This window comes from Petaurus breviceps, unplaced genomic scaffold (genome assembly GCF_028583685.1).
Source record: "Petaurus breviceps papuanus isolate PSGF00001 unplaced genomic scaffold, PetGlider_PUasm1.0 558, whole genome shotgun sequence".
Lineage (NCBI taxonomy): Eukaryota > Metazoa > Chordata > Mammalia > Diprotodontia > Petauridae > Petaurus > Petaurus breviceps.
Window position 1 is genome coordinate 1,786,487 of NW_027186376.1, and position 20,223 is coordinate 1,806,709.

The following is a 20,223-nucleotide window of genomic DNA, read 5'->3' on the forward strand; positions in this document are numbered from 1 at the left end:
TACGTCACTCTCCTCACTGTCCAGCTCTTCTAGTTTGGGGGATTCTTCGGGTTTCTTACTTTCAGTCTTTTCCTCCTTGATTTTTTCTTCCGATTTCGCTTTATGTGGAGCAGGGGGGATTTTACCACCTAAGCTCTCCACCCACTCCCGGAAGAACCGCAGCTCGTCGGTGTGCAGAAGGCCTGGGTCCTGCTGGCAGAGCCGGATGAAGGCCTGGAGCTCGCTGAGCTTGCGGCTGTCCATGTTGAGCGGGGGCTGGGCCGGGGCTGGAGCCGGGGCTGGAGCTGGAGCCTGGGCCGGGGAGGCGGGGGCCGGAGCGGCGGTCTGTGGAGCGGCGGCGGCGGGCGGCTGCTCGCGCTCGCGCGTGACGAAGGCGGAGGCGGAGGAGGCGGGCAGGGAGACGCGCGACGTGGGAGCGGACTGGGCCCAGGACAGCGGCTGGCTCCGCCCCCCGGCCTGTCTCGTGGGGTCCAGGGGTCCTGGCGGCGGCTCCTCCCCCGCGCCCCGCCCCGCCGCACTTGCGCACGAACCTTCTAGAAGCCCCCCGGTCGGGTTCATCGCCTGCCCGCACTCGCAGCCGTGCTTGACGCACACGCCTCCGCTTACTCCCATGTTTCCACTGACCGCCGGGACTGGTGGGCGGCGGCGGGGCGGCGGCGGTAGTAAGTCAGGCACTTTCGGAAGGCAGCCCTGGAGTGGCGCCGGCGGGGCGGCGCCCCGGGACGCCACAGGGCCGGACGCCTGTGACGCCATCGCCGCGCGCCGCGCGCCGCCCCGGCCGAAAGCCCCCGGCCGGCCCAGCGCGCCTGCGCGGCCGGAAGCGCCTGGGTCTCCCGGCGACGCGGCGCCTGCCTGTGCTAGCGCTCCGCACGCGCTAGGGGCCGGCGGCGATGCCCTGGCTGCTCTGGGCGCCCCGGCTCGGGCGCGCCACCGGGAGAGCCCGCGGCCTCGCAGGTTAGAGTCGAGCCTTCCCGGGCTGCCAGCTGGGGGCGAGCGCCGGGGGAGAAACCGAGGCTGAGGGGTGGGCAGCGGCCCGTGCCTAAGCACCGCCCCCCCCCCCCCCCGTCCGGTCCGGAGGGGGCCCTCGGCGGGGGCGGGGGCGGGGAGAGAAGGCGGCGCTTTCCTGTATCTGGCGCCCCTTCAGCCCTTGGGGGCTCAGTCCCGCCCGCCGGAGGAAGTGTGAAGGAAGATGAGGCCGGATGGCTCAGGGGAAGGGGCCTGGTCGGGATGGGCTTGGGCTGTGCCAGCCTTCCGAGGAGGAAGTGGGGGTTCGGGCGCCGTTCCAGGCTCCAGAGCGCCCGTTATGATGAGATCTGATAGTGGGACGTTAGGGCTGGAGGTGCTTGTCAGAAAGAAGGGTCGGCTCTTCTGGGCCAGCCCTGCAAGGGCATCGCGGCCCAGGTAATGACGTGCCAGGGGGCTGTGTTCCTAACGCTTCGGCCACGTTCACCGTCTCCTTCCTTCCACGTCCTGCAAATGGACCATGGCCACCCCGCGTTGCTTTAGGCCAACTCAAGTTCAGCAATTTAACAAACGTGTGTGCTAAAAGCTGGGGATGCAGAGACATAAAGGGGCCCCTGTCTCCAAGGGTCGGACATTCTATGGTCGGGGCTTGTGTCACAGTTACTGAGGCTGGAGGAGGGAGCACCAGAGCTAGAGAATGAGTGTGACCCAGAATATAGAGGTGAGGGCAGTGGAAAGGCCCGTGGTGGGATGCGTGTGTGTCTGTGCACACACACACGCACATGTATGCGTGTCTACATATGTGTGTATATACACATACATGCGAACGTTTGGGAACTCTGAAGCATGGGAGCAGAGCAACGCCGTGGAGCTGTGTGCGGATGGCCAAAGAAGACCTGGCTCCCTGGACAGAGTGGAAACTTAGAAGTGGGCAGCAGAAGCACTGGGGAAGGCCTGCCCCTCCTGGGACTTGGCAGGGGTGGACATTGGAGAGACCTCCTGAATTAATGAATCTATTGGAGCGTCTCAATGTTGCTCTCCCTGCAGGAGCTTCCTCATCTTTATGGGATTTTCCTGTCCATTTCCTCCTCCTCCAATACTTAGCTTACAGAGCTGGCTTCTCCAGAAGACTAGGGTTGGGTGCAAACCCTCTCCAAAGTCCCTCTTAGCTTAAACTCTGACCTTTCCTTTCCAGAGTGCCCCGCCGCAGGAACTGTTGTCCCATCCCCACCCCACTCTGGGCTCACCATCAAGGAGTCACATTCTTTCACCTTTGTGGATAACCTTTCACTGGGGGATTTGGGGAAGCCAGGCTATAACTGTTGTTAATATTGTGTTTCTCATCATGATTTAAGAGATTAACAATAAACAACTCATTTCTGACACTGTAAGAATAATAAAGAACATTCCCTAGCTGACTAGTGAGTTAAGGTAGTTTACAGTAAATGGAAGAGTCTCCTGACTCCTAGCCTAAGGCTTCTGCTGGTCACCACCTTCACTTTACTCACCCTGTCTAGAGCATCTGTGGCAGAAGAATGCCAGCGTCCTGGTGCTGGACCTCTCTGAACTGGGCTAGGCCGATTCTGAGACAGTGGATGTTATTGAACTGTTTGTCTTCATGCTAAATCAAGTTAAACAATTGGTCTAAGAGTAGGAGGAAAAGCTTACTGAACATTTTTCGCTTTGAGTCAGGTTCTCCAGCTGCTTGGAGTTTGGATGGATGGTGTGTAAGCTGAAGAGGAGGGAGCACATCCTTTTTTGTATCCAGAGGCCTCACGCATCTCCGGCCATCAGTGAACGCTTGTTGGTTAGCTGCATGCTGGAGACTCTCGAGACCCACTCATTTTCCTTCATTCTCTACTCTTTCCTTAGGATGCGCGCCCTTTTTACAGAGGAGGTTCTCCCTCCAGCCCGTTCCAAAGAGGAAGATTCCGAGCCGGTATCTAGGCCAGCCCAGCCCTTTTACGCACCCACACCTGCTCAGACCAGGTAAGGACTTCCTCCCAAGTGGCTGTTTGGTCTAGAGCACAAGAAGAGTAAACCCTCAGGGGGCGGGGGACAACAAGTTTTTGTGGAGAGAATCGCTAACGCCAGACTTGGAGAGGCATTCAGTGTTCCCCTTAGAGGTAATAACTGCTTCTTGTGGCGGAGCTTGCTGGCCTTGCTCCGCCCTTGGACAGATGGACACCAGACAGGCTGAGAAGAGGCCCGGGTCGCTTGGTCCTCACTCCTCAGCTCTTTCTCCTGTACCACAGCGTCTCTCCAGTAATCATTTGCTAGATAAGCACCTGCTGTGTTCTAGGCTCTGAGCATTCAGAGTCAGAGCTGGAACAACGTGGCCTCAAGGGGAAAGCTGCCAAGTCGGGGTGCTGAGCAAGGCCTCCAGAGGCAGGGGCCCAGAATGTGCTATGGACGACAGCCCGTACCCGATTGTGACCCCGACAGTTGGGTGGCCAAGTCAGCATTGTTCTTTGTGTACTTTGGTGTTGAGATATATGTGCTATGGCTGCAGGAGCCGAGCGTCGTTGGGCTGCCGAGCCTGGAGGAGAAGGCTTTGGGGAGCCTGTGTAGAGCTCGGCCTGCGCTTTGGCTGGAGCTTTGTAGGTGAGACTGGGGCAAAGACCTGACTCTCAGGTCGGTTCCCCCTTGGTCCCCTGTGTGCTCTCACCCCAAAGGGATGATCCAGCTTTCTAACGTCTTTTGTTCTTTATAGTTGACAGCCATTGTGATGCCCAGTTTTTAAAGTTTGTGTTTTTGACCATTGATTGATATTTGTTGGCTCCCCCAGCAGACCTCAAGCTCCTTGAGGCCAGGGAGTGTTTTCTGCTTTTCTTGGTATTCTCTGCACTTAGTGCAGTGCCTGGCATGCCATCAGGTGCTTAATAAATGCTTGTAGATTGGTGTTGACCCCTCTTTGTTTTCCTTCTGTGCATGATTAGCATCTGACCTGAGCGTCCCCAATTCTTATCGCTAGTGGGGCCCTGGGAAGGAGCCTGTGCTGTCCGTGCCGTCCCATGCCTCCCCGCAGTCTGTTAAACGGCCTTGTGGCCAGTGACCTTCGGATGGTGAGCTGCATTTCCGGGACCCTTCACTCAGTAAGCAGTTCTGTCCTCACAGTGTGAGAAAAGGTTCTCTTGCTTGTGCAGGATCCCTGGGCTCTGCTCAGGGTGAGGGGCCCTGGGCCTGTGGCCGCCCTCTGGTGGAAAGAATGGGGTAGTGTTGTGCAGGGAGAGCTCCAGCCCTGGAGGCAGGAGGGCCAGATGGTGGAGCCTGGGCAGGCCATCCAGCTACAGGCAATGCAGAGGCAGAGAGAGATCCCAGGCCCAACCCTGCCCTTCTTGCTATTGACTTGTCTTCTGCCTTACCTCAGAGAAGTGCAGTTTTTGGAAACTTGTAATCCATTGGTGGGGAGGGATTTTAAGAAAAATGAAAATGTAGCAAACATGTTTAGTGTCCTTTGCAAATCTAAAATCACCTTATTAGTTCGGCTATGGAAGCTGTGCATTGGGTGGGATGGTGTTTGGGGACTAACAGATATCTTTTACCTATCTCTGCACCCCCATAATTGACTCTAGCGGCTCCCATAAAGTCCTTTGTGGCCTGTGGAGCCCTTCATGACCGGCAGCCCCCTCCCACCCTTCCATTCTTCTTGGACCTTCTCCTTGACCCTCTGATACAGGGCACCAGCCTCCTTGCTCATCCCTGAACATGGCACTCCACTCCAAGCATTTTCTTGGGCTGTCTGTCCCTCATGACTGGCACTCTGTCTCTCCTCATCTCTGCTTCCTGAGTCCGGCTTCCTTCTGTCAGAAACCCCTTCTTCCTGCTGATTTTCTCCAGTTTGCTCTGTACATGTTGTTCACATCTTTTCACCCCCATTAGACCATAAACTTCTTGAGAGCAGGGCCTGGCTTTGGCCGGTTATTGTTTTCCCAGTGCTTTGCGTGGTGTTTGGCCCATAGAAGATGCATAAGAAACGATAGCTAGCTGACTGATGTATGCTACCAGACCATATTTGTGTTGTCCAATCTGAAAAATCAGTCACTGAATTCAGAGGTCAGAAGAAACCCTGTAGCTCACCTTTGAGGTGCTTTGGGTCCCCAAGGGCAGAGGAGTGTGTGCCTGCTCACCCAGCCTCACTTGGATGAGTGGTGGCCCTTTCTAGGGGCCCCTGGAGAGGGTAGAAGGGGCTGAGAAGGGCCTGGGGAAGCTCCCAGAGCCATTAGCTCAGACAGACTCTGCTTTCCACAAATGGTAAATGGAATTGGACCTAGCCAGAGAATCAGTGGTAACATGGGAAATGAAGTGTTTCCCTTTCATGTAAGTTTATCCACACAGTGATCAGTGAGTACACGCAGGGATGGAGGAGGCCCAGCTCAGTGGCCCTTTAGACTTCCAACTCTTTAAAAGCACCTTAGGCCTTAGTGAGATTGGTGCTCAGGAAGGCTCCGTGGGCAGATTTGTGGCCATGGACATTGCAGAGATATCATTTTGCCAGATGTTAGGGGAGACTAGAGACTTAAGTGACAAATCCCCCTTTTATTCCGTCTCTTAAATGTAGGAATTTTAAAGCTAGGTGATTCCCCTTCAGCCATCTTTCTCTACGTCACTTTTATAGGTAGGCCAAAGCTTTCAGAAGGGAGGAATGAAGAAAATCAGGTGCAGAATCTTTAGGGTTCTTGGGGCTCTCTAAAATTCATAAATACTAAAAAAATAAAGATTTTTGTCACTTGGAAAAGCCCTCTAGGGGTGGGGAACCAGCAGTCTCTAGGTCAGATTCAGTCCACGAGCCACATGTGAGGCCACAAAGCCAAGCCATAGGCATGGAGGGGGCACAGTGGAGTCAGGAAGAGCCACTGTGAGCCATGGTAATTCCATCTATACAATGGGGAGGGCTCCCATGAAACGGGGCGCTTCTTACTGGAGGACCTTCCTTTCCTCCTTTCCTGACATTGAATGGCCAGCTTCCAGGGAGGATCATCACTCTCCTGGGCAGGTGAAGTGGAAATCCTTTTTTCTACCAGGTTTCTCCCTGACATATTTCCTCGGAGTTTTAGCTGAAGAATCTTAGCTGCACTTTTAAGTCTTATTTAAGTCTTAGCTGAAAAGAGAAATTTTCATTTTTATCCAGACAGTATTCTTAAAAGTGTAACAGTAATAAGGAGAAGAAGACACCTGTCCATCAGATGCAGTCTGAGTTTTTTTAAATGTGTTAATCCATTTCATGATTACATTTTCAGATGGCTCGTGTTCTTCTTGCTAAAAGGAACCTTGATAGGTTGTTTTGCTCCTCTCCCCATGGTTGTTTTGTGATCAGTTAAGCACAGTGGAGCCACTCCCGTAAGCAGATAGAGTAAAAGTTTGAACATGGAGAATGATTAGGGGAGACATTTTTCAGTCACCCAGTATTGAAGAGAATACCTTGAGAAGTCAGGCACCATCTTCCAGGTCCAGGTCCAGAGCACATTTAGTCAAACTTTCAGCCCACATGCTAACAGGAAGCAGCTGTTACAGAGGGGCGCGTTCCTTGAAGCCTCTCTTCAGACTTCTCTGCGTACTCACTCCTTAGATGAAACCGGGTTCAGAAATGATTTTTTTGCTGTACTGTGACTTTGGGAGTTTTGGAGGAGCCTCTGGCTGACTTCTGAGCTCTCCGCCCCCTGCTGAGGAGACTTCCGAGATAAAGTACTTGGATTGGTTAAATCAGCATGGCCATAGCCTTCCTCACCTGACTTTAGAGCCCATTTATGATTTGATAAGGTGGGAGAATGCGTGCTCAGCTTCAGTCTTATCAGCTGGAATTCCTCCAAGAACAGTCCTGGGACGTTCAGTCCGCTGTCCAGAGTGGGAGAAGTGCTGCAAGTTTCTTGTCTCAGCCTTTTTTTTTCCCCTTTTTCCATAAACAAAAAGAACCAGTCCTTTGTGTTAGATTATATTATGATTACCTGAATTTTCTTTGTTTTTTAATGGGAAGTGCACACTAATAATGAATACATTTGGGTCATAGCGGCTAGCGGCCCCATAGGCCTCCGCTAAAGTACTGTCTTATACCAGAGGGCTGTAGCTGATCTCTGCTCTGCCACTGATCTGCTTTGGGCGCCTGGGCAGGTCACCTTCACGAAACCTGTTTCCTCTTCTGTAACCTAGAGGGTTGGAGGGGATGATCTTTTTAGGCTCCTTTTGGCTCTGATGTTTGCTGATCTTTTCCAGACATATATATATGTGCTTACAGTAAACATAAGGATATTAAAACTGCATCTGTAGCCCTCCCTTGAATTTGCTCTCCATCTTCCGACACTTCACCTTCTCCCTGGATTTCCCTGTGTCTGGACATCTCTCCCCTTCTTCCTCCCTCCTTCCTCTCTCCTTCCTATCTTCCATGGCTTCCTTTGAGTCTCAGCTAAAATTCATCTTCTGGGAGAAGCCTTTCTTGGTTCCCCCTTCAGTGTTAGTGTCTGCCATTGATCCAGTCTCTATCTGGTGGTTTTCAGGTTGGCAGGGACTGGTTTCTTCCTTTTTCTTCCCAGCACTTAGTTCAGTGGCTGAGCATATTAAGTCTTTGATCAGTGCTTTCCAGTGTATGCGGTCAGTTCTGCTAATGACACTCATAGGTAAGGAGCTTGAATAAATCTAGTGCGTAGCTAGCCTGGAAGCCTCTGTGTGGCCGTGCTCTCCAGGGCGACTCTTCTGTTACAAGTGCCTGGCTCTCTCCAGGTCACAGAGTAGAAAAGATCAATGAAAGGACCAGGAGATAAATAGGGATGAGAACGAAGAGGAGATGAGGCACCCAGGGCAGAAATGCCATCCGCATCAAGAACAGTCTGGGGCCTGGCATTCTGTGGTGCCAAGTCCTCCGTGTCTGTTAAGTGATAAAGGCCGTCCTTAGGAACCAGGCTTAACGATTGGGGGCAGGGCGGTCGAAGAGTTCCCTGCTTCAGCTCCATCGAAAGAAGGCTGCTTGGAGCTGGAGACGTCCAGGTGAAAGTCTGATGTCTTAATGAAGTCTGGCCCAAGGGGGGAAGGTAGAGCTCTCCAATCCTGCCTGACCTGGCCTTCCAGGTTGTTTATCCAGTTGCCTCAGCCTCAGTTTTCCCCTATTCCCAGTCTCCTGTGAGGTGTGTTTTCTGTGCCAGCCGAGGGCTCATTTGTTCCCGTCTCTAGGAGAACCTGTTTCTATCTTGCGTCTGTCTCAGGAGACGTTTACCGGGGGAGAGGAGTGTTTTTTGAGCGGCCTGTACCTGACACAGTGCTGAGTAATGGGAGAAATTAAAATGAAGCAAATGCACAATTCTGAGCATCCTCGAGGGTAGAGACCATGCAGTCCCCTGCCTTTCGCAGATGAGGAAACGGAGCCACAGACAAGTTATCCCTCTGCAGCCAGAGCATTGTAGTGGCCTACAGAGTGGTTGTGGATGTGGAGGGACCCAGGAGGTGGCCGGGCAGCTGCCATTGAATGGTGAAGGCCATTCTGAGAGACTGAGCAAGGTGGAGGGAGGAGGGTTAGACATTGGGGGCCCCCTACAGGGGCACACGGCGGGGGCGGGAGCCTCATCTGCTGCATGCTTTAGTGGTGGGGAGGAGGTTGGGTAGGATGGCTTGGTGGAGCAGTGCTCAGAGCGCTTTATCTGGAGCCTGGAGGACCTGGCCTTGGCTCCTCTCCTGGCCCCTGGTAGCTGCTCTGTGCTTGCATCTTGTTAGAAGACCCTTTGCAGAGAGAGAAGAAAGATTGATTGACTGGTCTTAAAGAAGCCTAGGGATGTCTTTTCCTTTGTGGCTGGAGGAGAGGCGACACACACAAGTCAGAGAATGAGCCCTTGGTGTGGTCAGTGAAGTCGGAGGCTTGGTCAGGTCTCACTAATAAATAGCTAGGAGATGGAGGAGGGGTGGGGCTGAAGAATGGAGTGGGGGTCAGTACGAGTGACACGTGGGTAAGAGCAGAGCTTCCTGGGGCAGGACAGAGTTGGTGTCACTTGCTCCTCACCACAGCCTGTGAGAGAAGAGAGGAGCTGAGACGTCGGGCCTGAGTCCGCCTTGGTTCTGGCTCCTACCTTCAGGGGCAGCCGGCTGCCAGATCTTTTGATGGCAAAATGGGTCCAAAGGTTTTAGCCCCTTAGTTTGGCTTGGCCAAGCTCCACGGTCTCCAGCCTGCTAGAATCTGCATCCTCATCCTTAGTTCCTCATCAGCCATTGTTCCTGGGATTTTTGATCCTAAAGAAATTGACCTGAGCCCCCTTCATCCTAAACTCAGGCGGTGGCCTGGGGGTCTGTGGACTGGCCTCATCTCCTTAGAGAAATATGCCCTGCAGAGGTTCCCCCGGGGTGGTCAGAGCCTTGCTGTGCTGCTGTAGCAGCCATCTGGTGAAGCATTTTCCAGTGCCCCTTCCTTCCTGTCCTGGTCATTTGGCCAGAAGCACATTGGATCTTGAGATTCTGGTGGCTAATCCTGCCTGTGCTGGTGAAGCCGTCTTCTCCACGCATTGGCCCAGACTAGCGCCTGTGGCTCCTCTGCTCTGCGGAGGCCCTGGAACTGTAATGTAATGCCAAGGAAAGGCAACTTCCCAAGGTTCAGAATACTAGCATCGGTGCTCTCCATTTTATTCAGTGACAAACCAAGAACAGAGAAGATCAAAACATGACATCATTCAAAATACAGCATTTACTAAGTGTGATTAAATAATCTCCAAGGACTACCCCACCCCAGGACCTTCCAATCATTCAATCAATTACAAAGTCACTACTCCACCCCTAGGCTGTACCTTCATTTAGTCCACCACAAAGCCCCTCTTCTCAAATGGAGATTAGTTTCCAAATGTAAGTAAAGTACATTCATTTGTTCAACCATAGAATACAAAAAGGTCAAAAGTTCCTCACCCCTGGATCACAATTGAATCTACCCCAGAGTTACATCAAGTTTAAGCACAGCACTTAATACCCAAATGGAGGTCTTTTCTTCATCTTGACAGGAGGCAAGTTCTCAGCAATCTTAGTTCCTGGGGAGACAAGGCTTAGCAAGGCCACAAGATACATTGCCAGTCCCTTCATTAATTCATCCTCTGTCTGTAGAACAGTCCTAGAACCCCTGAAAACATTAGCAAAACCCTCTCCCAGGATTTCTGTAAACATTCAACAAAAAATCCTTCTTCAGGGCTTCTGAACCAACAGAAAGGTTCCCAGACCCCTGCAACAACAGCACTGTCCTTCACCAGTGGACAGTATTCACTCTCTGTCTGCAGGACAGTCTCAGGAGCTCTTAGCCAACAGCCAGATTCCAGGACTTCTTCAACAAAAGGACTGTCTTTCACCAGTGGACAAATCTGACAAAACAACATCAAAACAGAGAGACAAAGTACCAGCAAAACAGCCATGTCTCCTCAGTCCTTAGCAGCTCAGGGGGCAGGTCTCAAAAGTCCAGGGCAATTCAAAGTGGCCCCCCAGCAATTCTTTCAGTCTCTCTCTGCCTCCACGAGGTGCTGCTTCCAAAAAGTTCTTCTGCCTCTCTCCTGTCTCTCCAAATCTACGTCACCAGCTTCTCCCAGTTCAGGACTTTCTTTTCACATCAAGTCCATCCCACAGGTGGGATTAACAAGCTCTGGGTTTTAACACAATCAATTTGAAAACCAAGCCAATACAGGGGAATCTTTAATTGCCATTACTATCACAGGAACACACAGGACAGATCCCAGCCCAGTCACCTCCTCTGAGCCTCCAGGCAGAATCCTTTACCTCCACCAAATTCCTGAGAAGCAGCACCTGCTGCCAACAAACCGGGGGCTTTGACCAGGCCTGTTTCCCCATGTCCCCTTTCCTCAGAGAATGGGTTATTAAGGTCCAGGTATCACTGTTTTTAAAGAACATTCCTGAAGACAGTTCACACGTGGACAGGAGCAGTATAGGAGGCTGCCCAAGATTGACTTTAGGGACCACTTTGGGCAGTGGGGGGGAGGGGGTAGAAAGGTCATGTCACCAGCTGATGGAGGTGCCAAGGGCCCAGCTGAAGAGTTTGGTTTTATTCAGGAGTCACAAACGAGCCGGGGTGGGGTGATGCAGAATGGGGGTCTGGGGGGAATTGGCCATGCCCTTCCTCCTGCGGTGACAGACCATCTCACTGACTTACAGTGCTTTAAGGAAGCCTTCCCAGATGCCTGCCCCCACGTCTTTAGTTGGCATTGTCTCAGCAGGTACAGCATAGCTGCTTGGTAATAATTTGTGCTACAATCTGAAATCTTCAAGGTCAGAAAGGTGGAGCTAAAAAAATTAGGGTCTTACTTTCTCCATCCCCATCAGTGCGGTCACCTGCATCATAGTTCCCGTTCTAAGACAGCTTTGGAGCCAGATGTTGTCCTTGGGAGCTGCCTGATTGTACAGACCATGTTGGTGGTGCTGGGGCCGGCAGTGTCAGTGCCATGACTGGGGGAACTTGGGGAGCTCCCCATGGTATCCAAGCCGTATCCAGCTATATTTCAGGAAGCCCCCTTGTTACATCTGCCGTGCTACAAGCTGCCGAATCTGCACACAGAACAGAAGCCTCTTTTCAACCAGATAATTTCAGAATTTTTAGGGAAATTTTTGACTCTGGGTAGAGCTGGGCATTTTGGGATGGTCAGACTAGAGGTGATGAATGGAGGGCTGAGCCCCAGAGGAATCCCTGGGCTCTCTCCCCAGCTGCTCAGGGGTCAGCAGCCCCTCGGAGCAGCCCAGGGCCATGTGTTCTGGGCCTCAGGCGGCCTCCTCTGTAAAGCAGCTGCACAAACACACAATCATGTTCTTGTTTGTCATCCTTAGGCGAGGTGACTCCGGGACTGTCCCAAGTGGAATATGCTCTCCGCAGACACAAACTGATGGCTTTGATCCAGAAAGAAGCCCAAGGCCAGGGGGGGACGGACCAAGCAGTGGTCTTGCTCTCCAATCCCACCTTCTTCATGAGCAATGACATCCCCTACACCTTCCACCAAGACAATAACTTCCTGTACCTCTGTGGATTCCAGGAGCCTGACAGCATCCTGGTCCTTCAGAGCCTTCCTGGCAAGGAGCTCCCCGCCCACAAAGCCACGCTCTTTGTCCCTCGGAGGGATCCTGGCCGGGAGCTCTGGGACGGGCCACGGTCGGGGGCTGATGGAGCCGTGGCTCTCACGGGTGTGGATGAAGCTTTCCCTCTGGAGGAGTTCAAGCATCTGGTCCCCAAACTGAAAGGTACCAAAGGGGCAGTAGCCAGCCCCCAGGGCAGGCGGTGCTAGAACCTCTCTTGCCACCTGGTCACCATTTCCCATTGGGATCCAAGTCACCAAATCCCTTGGGGATCCCACTAGATCCCTCTAACCACCCAAAGTCAGGCTTCTAGAGGGTCTTCTCTGGTGCACAGGACCAAGACTGTGCCGGTGACTTGGATGTTATCTACCAGAGGTACCTATGAGGTCCCTAGCCCTTCCCATTGGGAGACAGAAAGGGCCTGGATTTCCCCCTTTTTTCCCCAAGAGTGAGGAAATGATTTTTCTGTTTTTGATAGAGCTGCTATGAAAATGAAAGGTGGCTGAAGTAGAACTTATCTGATGGTGATGCCTAAGGGCTCTCAAGGCTGTGGTTATTGGGCAGTGATTTTGTACCCTGAGCCTTGGTGGTAGAAGCCAGAGAAAAGGCCTGGCTTATGTCACTTGGGGTGCACATGAACGCACTAGGCATCTCCATGGGAGAGCCTCCTCCCTTGGCCTCTCCCTGCCATTGAGGCTCTCCATTAGGTGGGCGTGTGTTAGAAGACTCTCATAACTCACGTACCCCCAAGTGGTCTGAGCGTGAGCTTGTCAGGCTGGGGCAATCAACCCCCCAGCCTCTCCAAGACCCTACCAGTCAGGCAGCTGCCGTACGCCCTTGGACTAGAGTGGGAGCAAGGGTTGTCGGCCCCAAGCAGGCAAAACCTGTTCACGGCTCCTCAAAGAAAAGCTGGCCCTGTCTTTGTCTCTTGTCCCAGCAGCCTAGCTCTCAGACCAAAAGGGGCCCTCTGTAAAGACAGAGGCAGTGGGACTTGCCCAGGGTGACTCAGCCACTAAATACCAGAGGCAGACTCTGACCCAAGGCCTTCCTGACCCCTGGCAGCATTCTCTCTTCTTCAGCCTCAGCACATCCTTCTCCTGGGTCTGACCATGGACAATGCCCAAATCCTTCAGGATCAACTGATAAGGGAATGGAGACAGGTGGGAATTGGCATCCCATGGTTAGACTGCTACAGCAATTCTGGAGAAGAATATTTCCCAGAATAACAAGAAAGGCCCCTCTCTCTAGCACAGAAGGAGCCTTTGGTAGGGGATGGCACCCTCGAACCCCAGGGTCGTGCTTCCTCACTTGGCTTCCTGGCCTCATCACCACCAACAGCTTAGCTTCGTGGGCTGCCACAGGGCCGGACAGATCAGCAGCAAGTGGGGATTCCTCGTCCCAGAGCAGATGAGCCAGCTGTCACCGTTACAAAGACCAGTGATGGGGAGTGGGCCCTTTGCACTTCTGCCATCTTTTTCTAACTCTTCTCTCTGCCTCTGGTTTTCTTTGGTTTCCTGTTGGAAGCGGAGACAAGTACAGTTTGGTATGACTGGACCAAGCCCTCTCACGCCCAGCTGCATTTGGACTACATGAAGTCTGTGACGGAAACCAAAGCCGGGAGCAGGAACAGGGTGCGAGCTGTGCGCCAGCTGGTACAGCACCTCCGGCTCATCAAATCCCCTGCCGAGATAGCTCTTCTGCAGGGCGCAGGGCGACTGACGTCCCAGGTATGGGCCGGGCCCAGATGGGAACTCTGCCCATGTGTCGGGGCCAGCCAGCTTCTGAGACAGTGTCACCCATGCCTGGGAGGTCAGGGCCAGGGGCCAGGAGGCGCTTGGGCTGATTGGACAGCGATCAGCTGAAATCTGCCTCCCTGGGTTCCCTTGGTGGGTTTGCCCACTGGAGGCCCTGAGTAGCTGTGCCCTCTTCCATATGCCACTTCTCCCCTTATCCAAAGACAATTCTGGAATCCAAGAATTGCCGGGTGGGCAGGGACCCCAGTGTCATGCTGAAACCTTGTAGTGTGAGTCACAGCCCCATCACCCCTTGTCCAAGAACAGGCAGAGCTCCCAGGATTGAGAGGTGGGAGGAGGGAATCCCTCCCCCCATTTTACAAATGGGGAAACTGAGGCTAGAGAAGAAAGCTCCTAAGGCTAGTAAACAGCACTAGGGAAAGAACCCACTGCACATGACCCACACAGGAAGGCCTTTCCCAAATGCTTGTGGACTGACTGACTGACCCAGGAGGAGAAATGGAGATGTGGCGTTTGTAGCCCTTAGTCAGTCACCGAGGGCCGCAGGGGATGCTAAAGTCACGTCCCTTCATTATTCCTGGATAGGGTGTGTCGTCTCAAGTCACCCCTTGCCATCCTGGGCAGGGCTCATATTGAAAACAGATGAGGCGAAGGGCCTTCTGAGGGGGTCCAGAGCTTCAGAGCTCCTGCCGTCTGGCTTGCATTGGCACAGCCCCTGGGAGAGGCTCCCCCACACTGACCTCACCCTCCAGCATCAGTGTCTGCCCCAGCCCTGGCAGTTGTCGTGGACCACTGCCTCTCCCAGTGTCTCCTGTGATAGGACAAGCCCACGGGCCAGGCCCCCAGACTGTCCCTTTGCCTGTACCATCACACTGTGGGCCCAGGCTGCTGTGGCATATGCCTTTGTGACATCTTGGGAGGAGTGTGTGACCGTCTGCAGAGGCCTATGCAGCCTCCGAGGCCTCTGCCTCACCACTTCAGCTTCCCACTTTGCCCGCTGGTGCTCCTCTGCGAAGGGGTTCCCTTCTGTTGGCCTGTGTGAAGAGCCGTGGCAGTAGCCAAGGCCTTCCCCAGGCTGAGCTCAGCCTTGTGTCAGGCCTGACTTCTCACTCCCTCGCACGTAGCCTAGCTTCCAGCCCCGGAGGACAGCCTGTTCCTGAACTTGGCTGCTCTTCCCCATATCTGCATTTTCCAAAGCCATGCCTCCCCAGTTGGCTCTCCTCCCAAATGTTCAGGGCTCTCCCTTCAAGGCGCCATGGAGCCCATGCCTCCCAGGAAGACTGTGTCCCTGTGAAGGCCATGCCCCCGTGAAGCTGCCTCCTTCCTGGATGCCCCCCTGCCAAAAGCCCTCCTGGAGATCTGCCTGGATCTCCCCTTGGCCCTTGTCATGCCCCCCTGGTGCAGGAGTGACCAGGGCATGGGGCCTCGCTGTCCCTTTCATCTTAATCACGATCTGTGCTTTTACTTCAGCTGAGAGAACAGTCTTCATTCTGAAAATGATTAATGAGATGATTTGGTTTCTGGTACTCCCATCTCTAGGCCTACTTTGTGCTGCTGTGAGCATTCTCAGGCTAGAGACTGGCTCAGAAAAAGTCTTGTTAACATTAATTGGTGTCCGGAGTTTTGGGGGTCAGACGTGGGGTGAAGCCTTTGAGCTCCACAGCAGGCATGGAAGGGGCTGACGCCACTGGACCTTTGGCCAGAGCCGCAGCTCGCGCCTGGTCGGGCGGGCTCGGCCTCCTGAGGAGTGTTGTTGGGCCTGTCTCATGTGGGTCCGGCTTGTGTGTGCATCTTTACTCTTGTGATGTGGAGCCAGCCGGGGCCTGCAGCTTTTCTGTTCTCTCTCCTGTGTGGTCCGAGCTATGGACTGCACGGTCTTATTTCTGCACGAGATAAGAGTTGGTTTTGTGTGCACTTAAACTGGTTGGAGCTAACATCTTAATTGTGTGTCTGGTTAGAGTTGTGGAGTATTTATTTCTGTAATTCAAGTGGATTGTTAGTGCAGTGTGGAATACTTGTGATTGTGTATTTGTGTTGTCCCCTGATAGTATATTTGTGAATCGTTAGTTATTGTTAGTTGGGTGGTATCACTCTCTTTAAAATGGGACAGATGTGTGGTAAAGGCACAGGGGGAAGACAGAGCAAACCTGTGCCTTTCAGATACATGAGAAACATGGCCTTGACTGTCCCTCACATTGCCAGGGTTGGGCTGATCTGACTGGTGAGGACCCTCAACTCTGCTGGCCTCGTGGGGCAGCTTTGAGAAGAGCAGATGAGACTGTTTAAGGCAGAAACTGATGAGTAAACTTGGCCATGACAAGAAATGGGACCCCGAGGCCAGGGAAAGAGAGCACGGCTCTGAGTTAGAATCAGTGAAAGAAAGGATTCAATCATTTGGAAACCTCCTTAACAATCCCCAGACCACCCAACTTCCTAAAATATGCCCACCCAGCTGCCCAGCTTCTGTGTCCCTTTCCAAGGCACAAGCCAGAATTCTCCCAAGAAAAAACCCTGAGGAGAGTATGCATTGGGACCTGGGAGCTTGGAGAACTCCAGGCCATTGGCAAGGCGCATCCCAGCCCTGGGGAGGATCCCAGGGGCTCTGCTGAGCAGCTCCAGCTCACCCTGTGTTCACACAGACCCGGCTACCTGGATCTGTATCAGCTCATGGCTGTCTTGGTCAAGAAAGGGGAGATTTGGAGTTGGTGCCAGGAAGCATTGAATGACACTCCCTGCAATCCTGATCATGCAGCATGACTGGGACTCTAGGGAAGATCAGCAGGAGGAGTGACGAAAGGAGGGGGATGCACAGGTGATACCTGTAACCCCTGGTGGAGACACTCAGTGTTAGACCCCTCTGCCTTCCTCACTCCCCTTCCCCAGAGTCTAGAGTATATCTCCATTGTGGAAATTGCAGCCCATATCTCAGAACCACTCTCCCTTTTTATTGGAGACATTAGAGCTTTTCGTGTTTTTGTCCTGGTCGCCCAGGCCTCTAGCTATTTGCCGGGACAGGGCACTATTGCATCTGACCCAGGAGGGACCACTTCCTTTTGTCTGTTGTCTGACCATCCGGCCCTCAACCAAGTTCCCTCCAGTTTGTGGACTTTAGATGTTATTGATATTGGGTCAGTTTTCAGTGTCCCCACCTGTTGTTGTGCAGTTAGCTCTCCCATCTGATTTCTTCCCCTCTGAGAAAGGAGGGAACATGATTGGTGTAAGCATATTCAAGTCTGCCGTCTATCTACCTGAGATGGAAAGTGAGGATGAGACTTTGACACGTGGGCTTGGGATTCTGTGCAAACAGCAGTGCTTGGAACATGCGGGCTACCCCCAAAATATGTGTTCACTTGCATTGTGGGTAGATGTGAAGCCCACAGTAACCTTCTGGAAGGAGATAAGGCCATCAGTACAACCAAGATCTTTTACAAGATGAGACAAGTGGTGCTGTTCTCCCTTTGAAGATAAGGAATTAGAGATTTCATTATAGATCACTCAGCAGTTAATTGGTCAAAGGAAGACCAGAGCCAGGTTTTCTGACTCTAGGCCCAGGCTTATCACATCTCAGTGTAGGTGCAATGGGCACTTCTTGAAAGGTACATTCTGCCTTCTCGACTCTGGCGCAGCCGCCCATGATGGATTGATTCACTGTGTCCCTTCTGGGCCCTGGGGGAATGGAAGGGCTAGTTCTTGGTGTTCCAGGTGTCTGGGGCACGAAGTGATGTACTAGATAAAAGAAAACTGTATTTCTCCCTTTTTCCTTTGGCAGGCTTTTATAGAGACCATGTTTGCCAGCAAAGCCCCGGTGGATGAAGCATTTCTTTATGCCAAGGTAGGTGTTTTATTGGGAGGAAGTATTGTTGAAGAGGAAAGCTTTCTTAAGGAGTTTGCAGATAACTTTGAGCTGGTGGACGATGGGCCTGAGAGCTTCATCTAGTCTTAGAGCTTAGAACAAGAAATGTGGAAAGAGAGAGAGAGACCTTAGAACCAAGATAATCAGGGCTGGGAGGCTCCAGAGAACTGGGGAGGTAGAGCTGGAGAGGCCTTAGAACAGGGAATGTCAGGGCTGGGAAGGGCCTTAGAACCTTAGCCTTCCCTTTTTTGCACTTTAGGAAATGCCGCCTCTAAACTTAGGAACCAGAAAATACAGTGCAATTAACCTAAGTGGCCAGTTCTGTGTTTGGAAAAGAAAACCTGTTGTTCTGATGAATGCCCAATTAAGGCCCATGGGACCAGCTAAGTGGCCACACTCTGTTCCCCCAACCCTGGCTTCCCAGGGACCGCTGTAATGAAATTCATGCCTTGGATAACTCACTTGCCCAGCATCAGCTTTTACTCCCCCGAAAGGAGTGGGCTGGTGGCCATTTGAAAAGCTGAAAAGGTCACCAGGTGTGTGTGCGTCAGTGCTCCACATCACCCCGTTGTTTAAGAAGTAAGCCCGTGGAGGGCTGGGGGACCTGAGGAGGAGTCCAGCCTCTTTCCCCTGAGCTCCCTAATTGTCCTCATTATGCCTTTGATAGAGTTGTGGCCACTTCTGGCCCTCCTAGAGTGAGGACCATAGAAGAGAAGGCGTGGAGGGTTTAGGGGAAGGGAGCCAGGGTAATTATGGGTAAAGGGGCCATTGAAAGAGTCCAGGTTCTGGGGTGTGGAGAAGAGAACATCAGGAGGTGAGCTGCTAATTGTCCTTTAAGGATGAATGCGAAAGTTAAGAAAACCAGCACCTAGTGGGTAATGACTAGCTGTTCTTGCCATCTGCCGAGGCCCCAACAACAATGTCCTGAAACTGGAGCTTGAGCGGTTTGGGGTGTCAGTGCAGATCACGGCCCCCTCCCCTCTGATCCCTCTGCTTCAGCCCCTGTCCTGGTTGGCCCCTCCAGGCCGAGCCACAGCCTGTGGCCCCAGTGCCCTGACTGACCGGCACGCCTTCGACCCCTACCACGGAGGCTTGGCTTGAGGGAGGATCTGAGAGTTCTCCTCTCTGGTCCTCTGGTTGTAAATGGTGGAATGGAGTGCAGTGCTCATGCTCAAGAAGGGAGCTGTGTAGGGACAAGACCCGGAGTCCCTCTCGTCATCTGTGTCTGACTTTTGCAGTTTGAATTTGAGTGCCGGTCTCGGGGTGCAGACATCTTGGCCTACCCGCCTGTGATCGCGGGGGGTAACCGGTCTAATACTCTGCACTACGTGAAGAACAATCAGATCGTCAGGGTGAGTCTGAGCTTCCCTTCTGGACCCACCCGTCCCACCCAGGATCTGTGGTTGCTTGTGCTTTGTTCTCAGAGAGGATGGCATTCGAGGGAGGGGGTCCTCCAGAGCCAGACCTCGGCCTTCTCAAGCCGAGGTCCTTAACGGGTCAGAGTGAGCCCTCTCTGCGGCAGCACCCACCTGTGTCACCGTGTTAGTTGGCCATTGCCCTGTTAGTGCACTCAGCACTCACATGTGGCAGGCAGTAGAAGGCCGGCCCTTTAAGCGGCTGCTGACGGGCAAAGGTCACCTCACATCTCATCCTGGGTAACCCCACTTGAGCTCCGCCTTGTCTCCCCCGTGGAAGAACTGAGACTTGGTTCTCGGGGAGCTTTGGTTTTATTCTCTAGAGTAACCGAAACACCAAGTGCTTTGTAGCAGACAGGAGAGAGGGTAGCCTTCACACCTGCCCCCACTGCTCCTGGGGGCAAGGAGAAGGGGAGTGTGCCCGGTCTTTCGTCAGCTTCACTGCAGGGCAGCAGAGGCTCTGAGCCGGCAGTGTGCCAGTGAGGCCCATCAGTTGAAGAGGCCCCCAGCTGTCTCCAACCCTACCCAGAAAGAGACCGTCCTCTAACTAAAGGCCTGTCCAGGCAGCCCCTTCTGGGACAGATTCCCTCAGCCTGAGTCTCTCTGTACCTTTGCTGCTTCTCTGTCCCGCTTTCCCATTTAGGCCACCCTCCTCTGAGGCTTCAGTGTCCTTCCTCCTGTAGTCCCCAGCACTGGCCACCGGGCAGAGGACAGAATGGGTTCTGGCCTCCCCTCCTGGAAGCTGTTAGGTTTCTCGTGCCCTCCATGGGAACATTCATCTTCTTTGGCTCCTGTGTGATGCCAGTGGCTCATGGAGTCGGCAGTTGGCTGAAATCCCTTGATCTTTTCCCAACTTCTGACAGACGGCCCCTCATCTGGCTTTGGAACTGAAGGGATAAGGGACGGGGAGGAGTTGACCAGAGGGGGCAACAGGTCTGGAGGAGAGGCAGCCTGTTGCAGGTGAGAAGCCTTCCAGACAGCCGTGAGGGTTTGTTTTCCTGTAATTTCCCACTGCTCAGATCTGAGTTGTGGCTGTTTTTTCAAGGGGTGATGATGTCATTGCAGTTGGCACCAAATGACCCCATCACTAAAAGACTCATCTTCAAGTCTGGAGCTGTAGTGTTGGGCCCATGGGAACCCAAATTCCAATTCTACCACTGTTCCCTAAGTTCTCCTCTCCTCATCTGCTTAGGCTGGGAAAAGGAAACCAGAG

The 20,223-nt window shown here is 53.1% G+C and overlaps 3 protein-coding genes across 7 annotated transcripts in view; 2 read left to right on the plus strand and 1 right to left on the minus strand.

Annotated features, from left to right (window-relative positions):
- ST13 (ST13 Hsp70 interacting protein) overlaps positions 1 to 627 on the minus strand; it is a 23,189-nt gene extending 22,562 nt beyond the window's left edge. Inside the window, exon 1 of one of the 3 annotated variants that reach the window (XM_069102875.1) lies at positions 4 to 627. In XM_069102875.1, the coding sequence (XP_068958976.1) occupies positions 4 to 612 (609 nt within the window). In that variant the 5' untranslated portion in view covers positions 613 to 627. The remainder of the gene's footprint in view (positions 1 to 3) is intronic. The other 2 variants (XM_069102876.1, XM_069102874.1) reach the window with 2 other exon arrangements.
- RBX1 (ring-box 1) overlaps positions 1 to 20,223 on the plus strand; it is a 434,671-nt gene that overhangs the window by 387,488 nt on the left and 26,960 nt on the right. The gene's annotated exons all lie outside the window — the stretch shown is intronic.
- The window catches only part of XPNPEP3 (X-prolyl aminopeptidase 3), a 30,498-nt gene continuing 11,097 nt past the window's right edge, over positions 823 to 20,223 (plus strand). The window contains exons 1-6 of the mRNA XM_069102872.1: positions 823 to 954; positions 2,836 to 2,952; positions 11,746 to 12,153; positions 13,513 to 13,715; positions 17,512 to 17,574; positions 18,834 to 18,947. Of these exons, the coding sequence (XP_068958973.1) occupies positions 891 to 954; positions 2,836 to 2,952; positions 11,746 to 12,153; positions 13,513 to 13,715; positions 17,512 to 17,574; positions 18,834 to 18,947 (969 nt within the window). The 5' untranslated portion in view covers positions 823 to 890. The remainder of the gene's footprint in view (positions 955 to 2,835; positions 2,953 to 11,745; positions 12,154 to 13,512; positions 13,716 to 17,511; positions 17,575 to 18,833; positions 18,948 to 20,223) is intronic.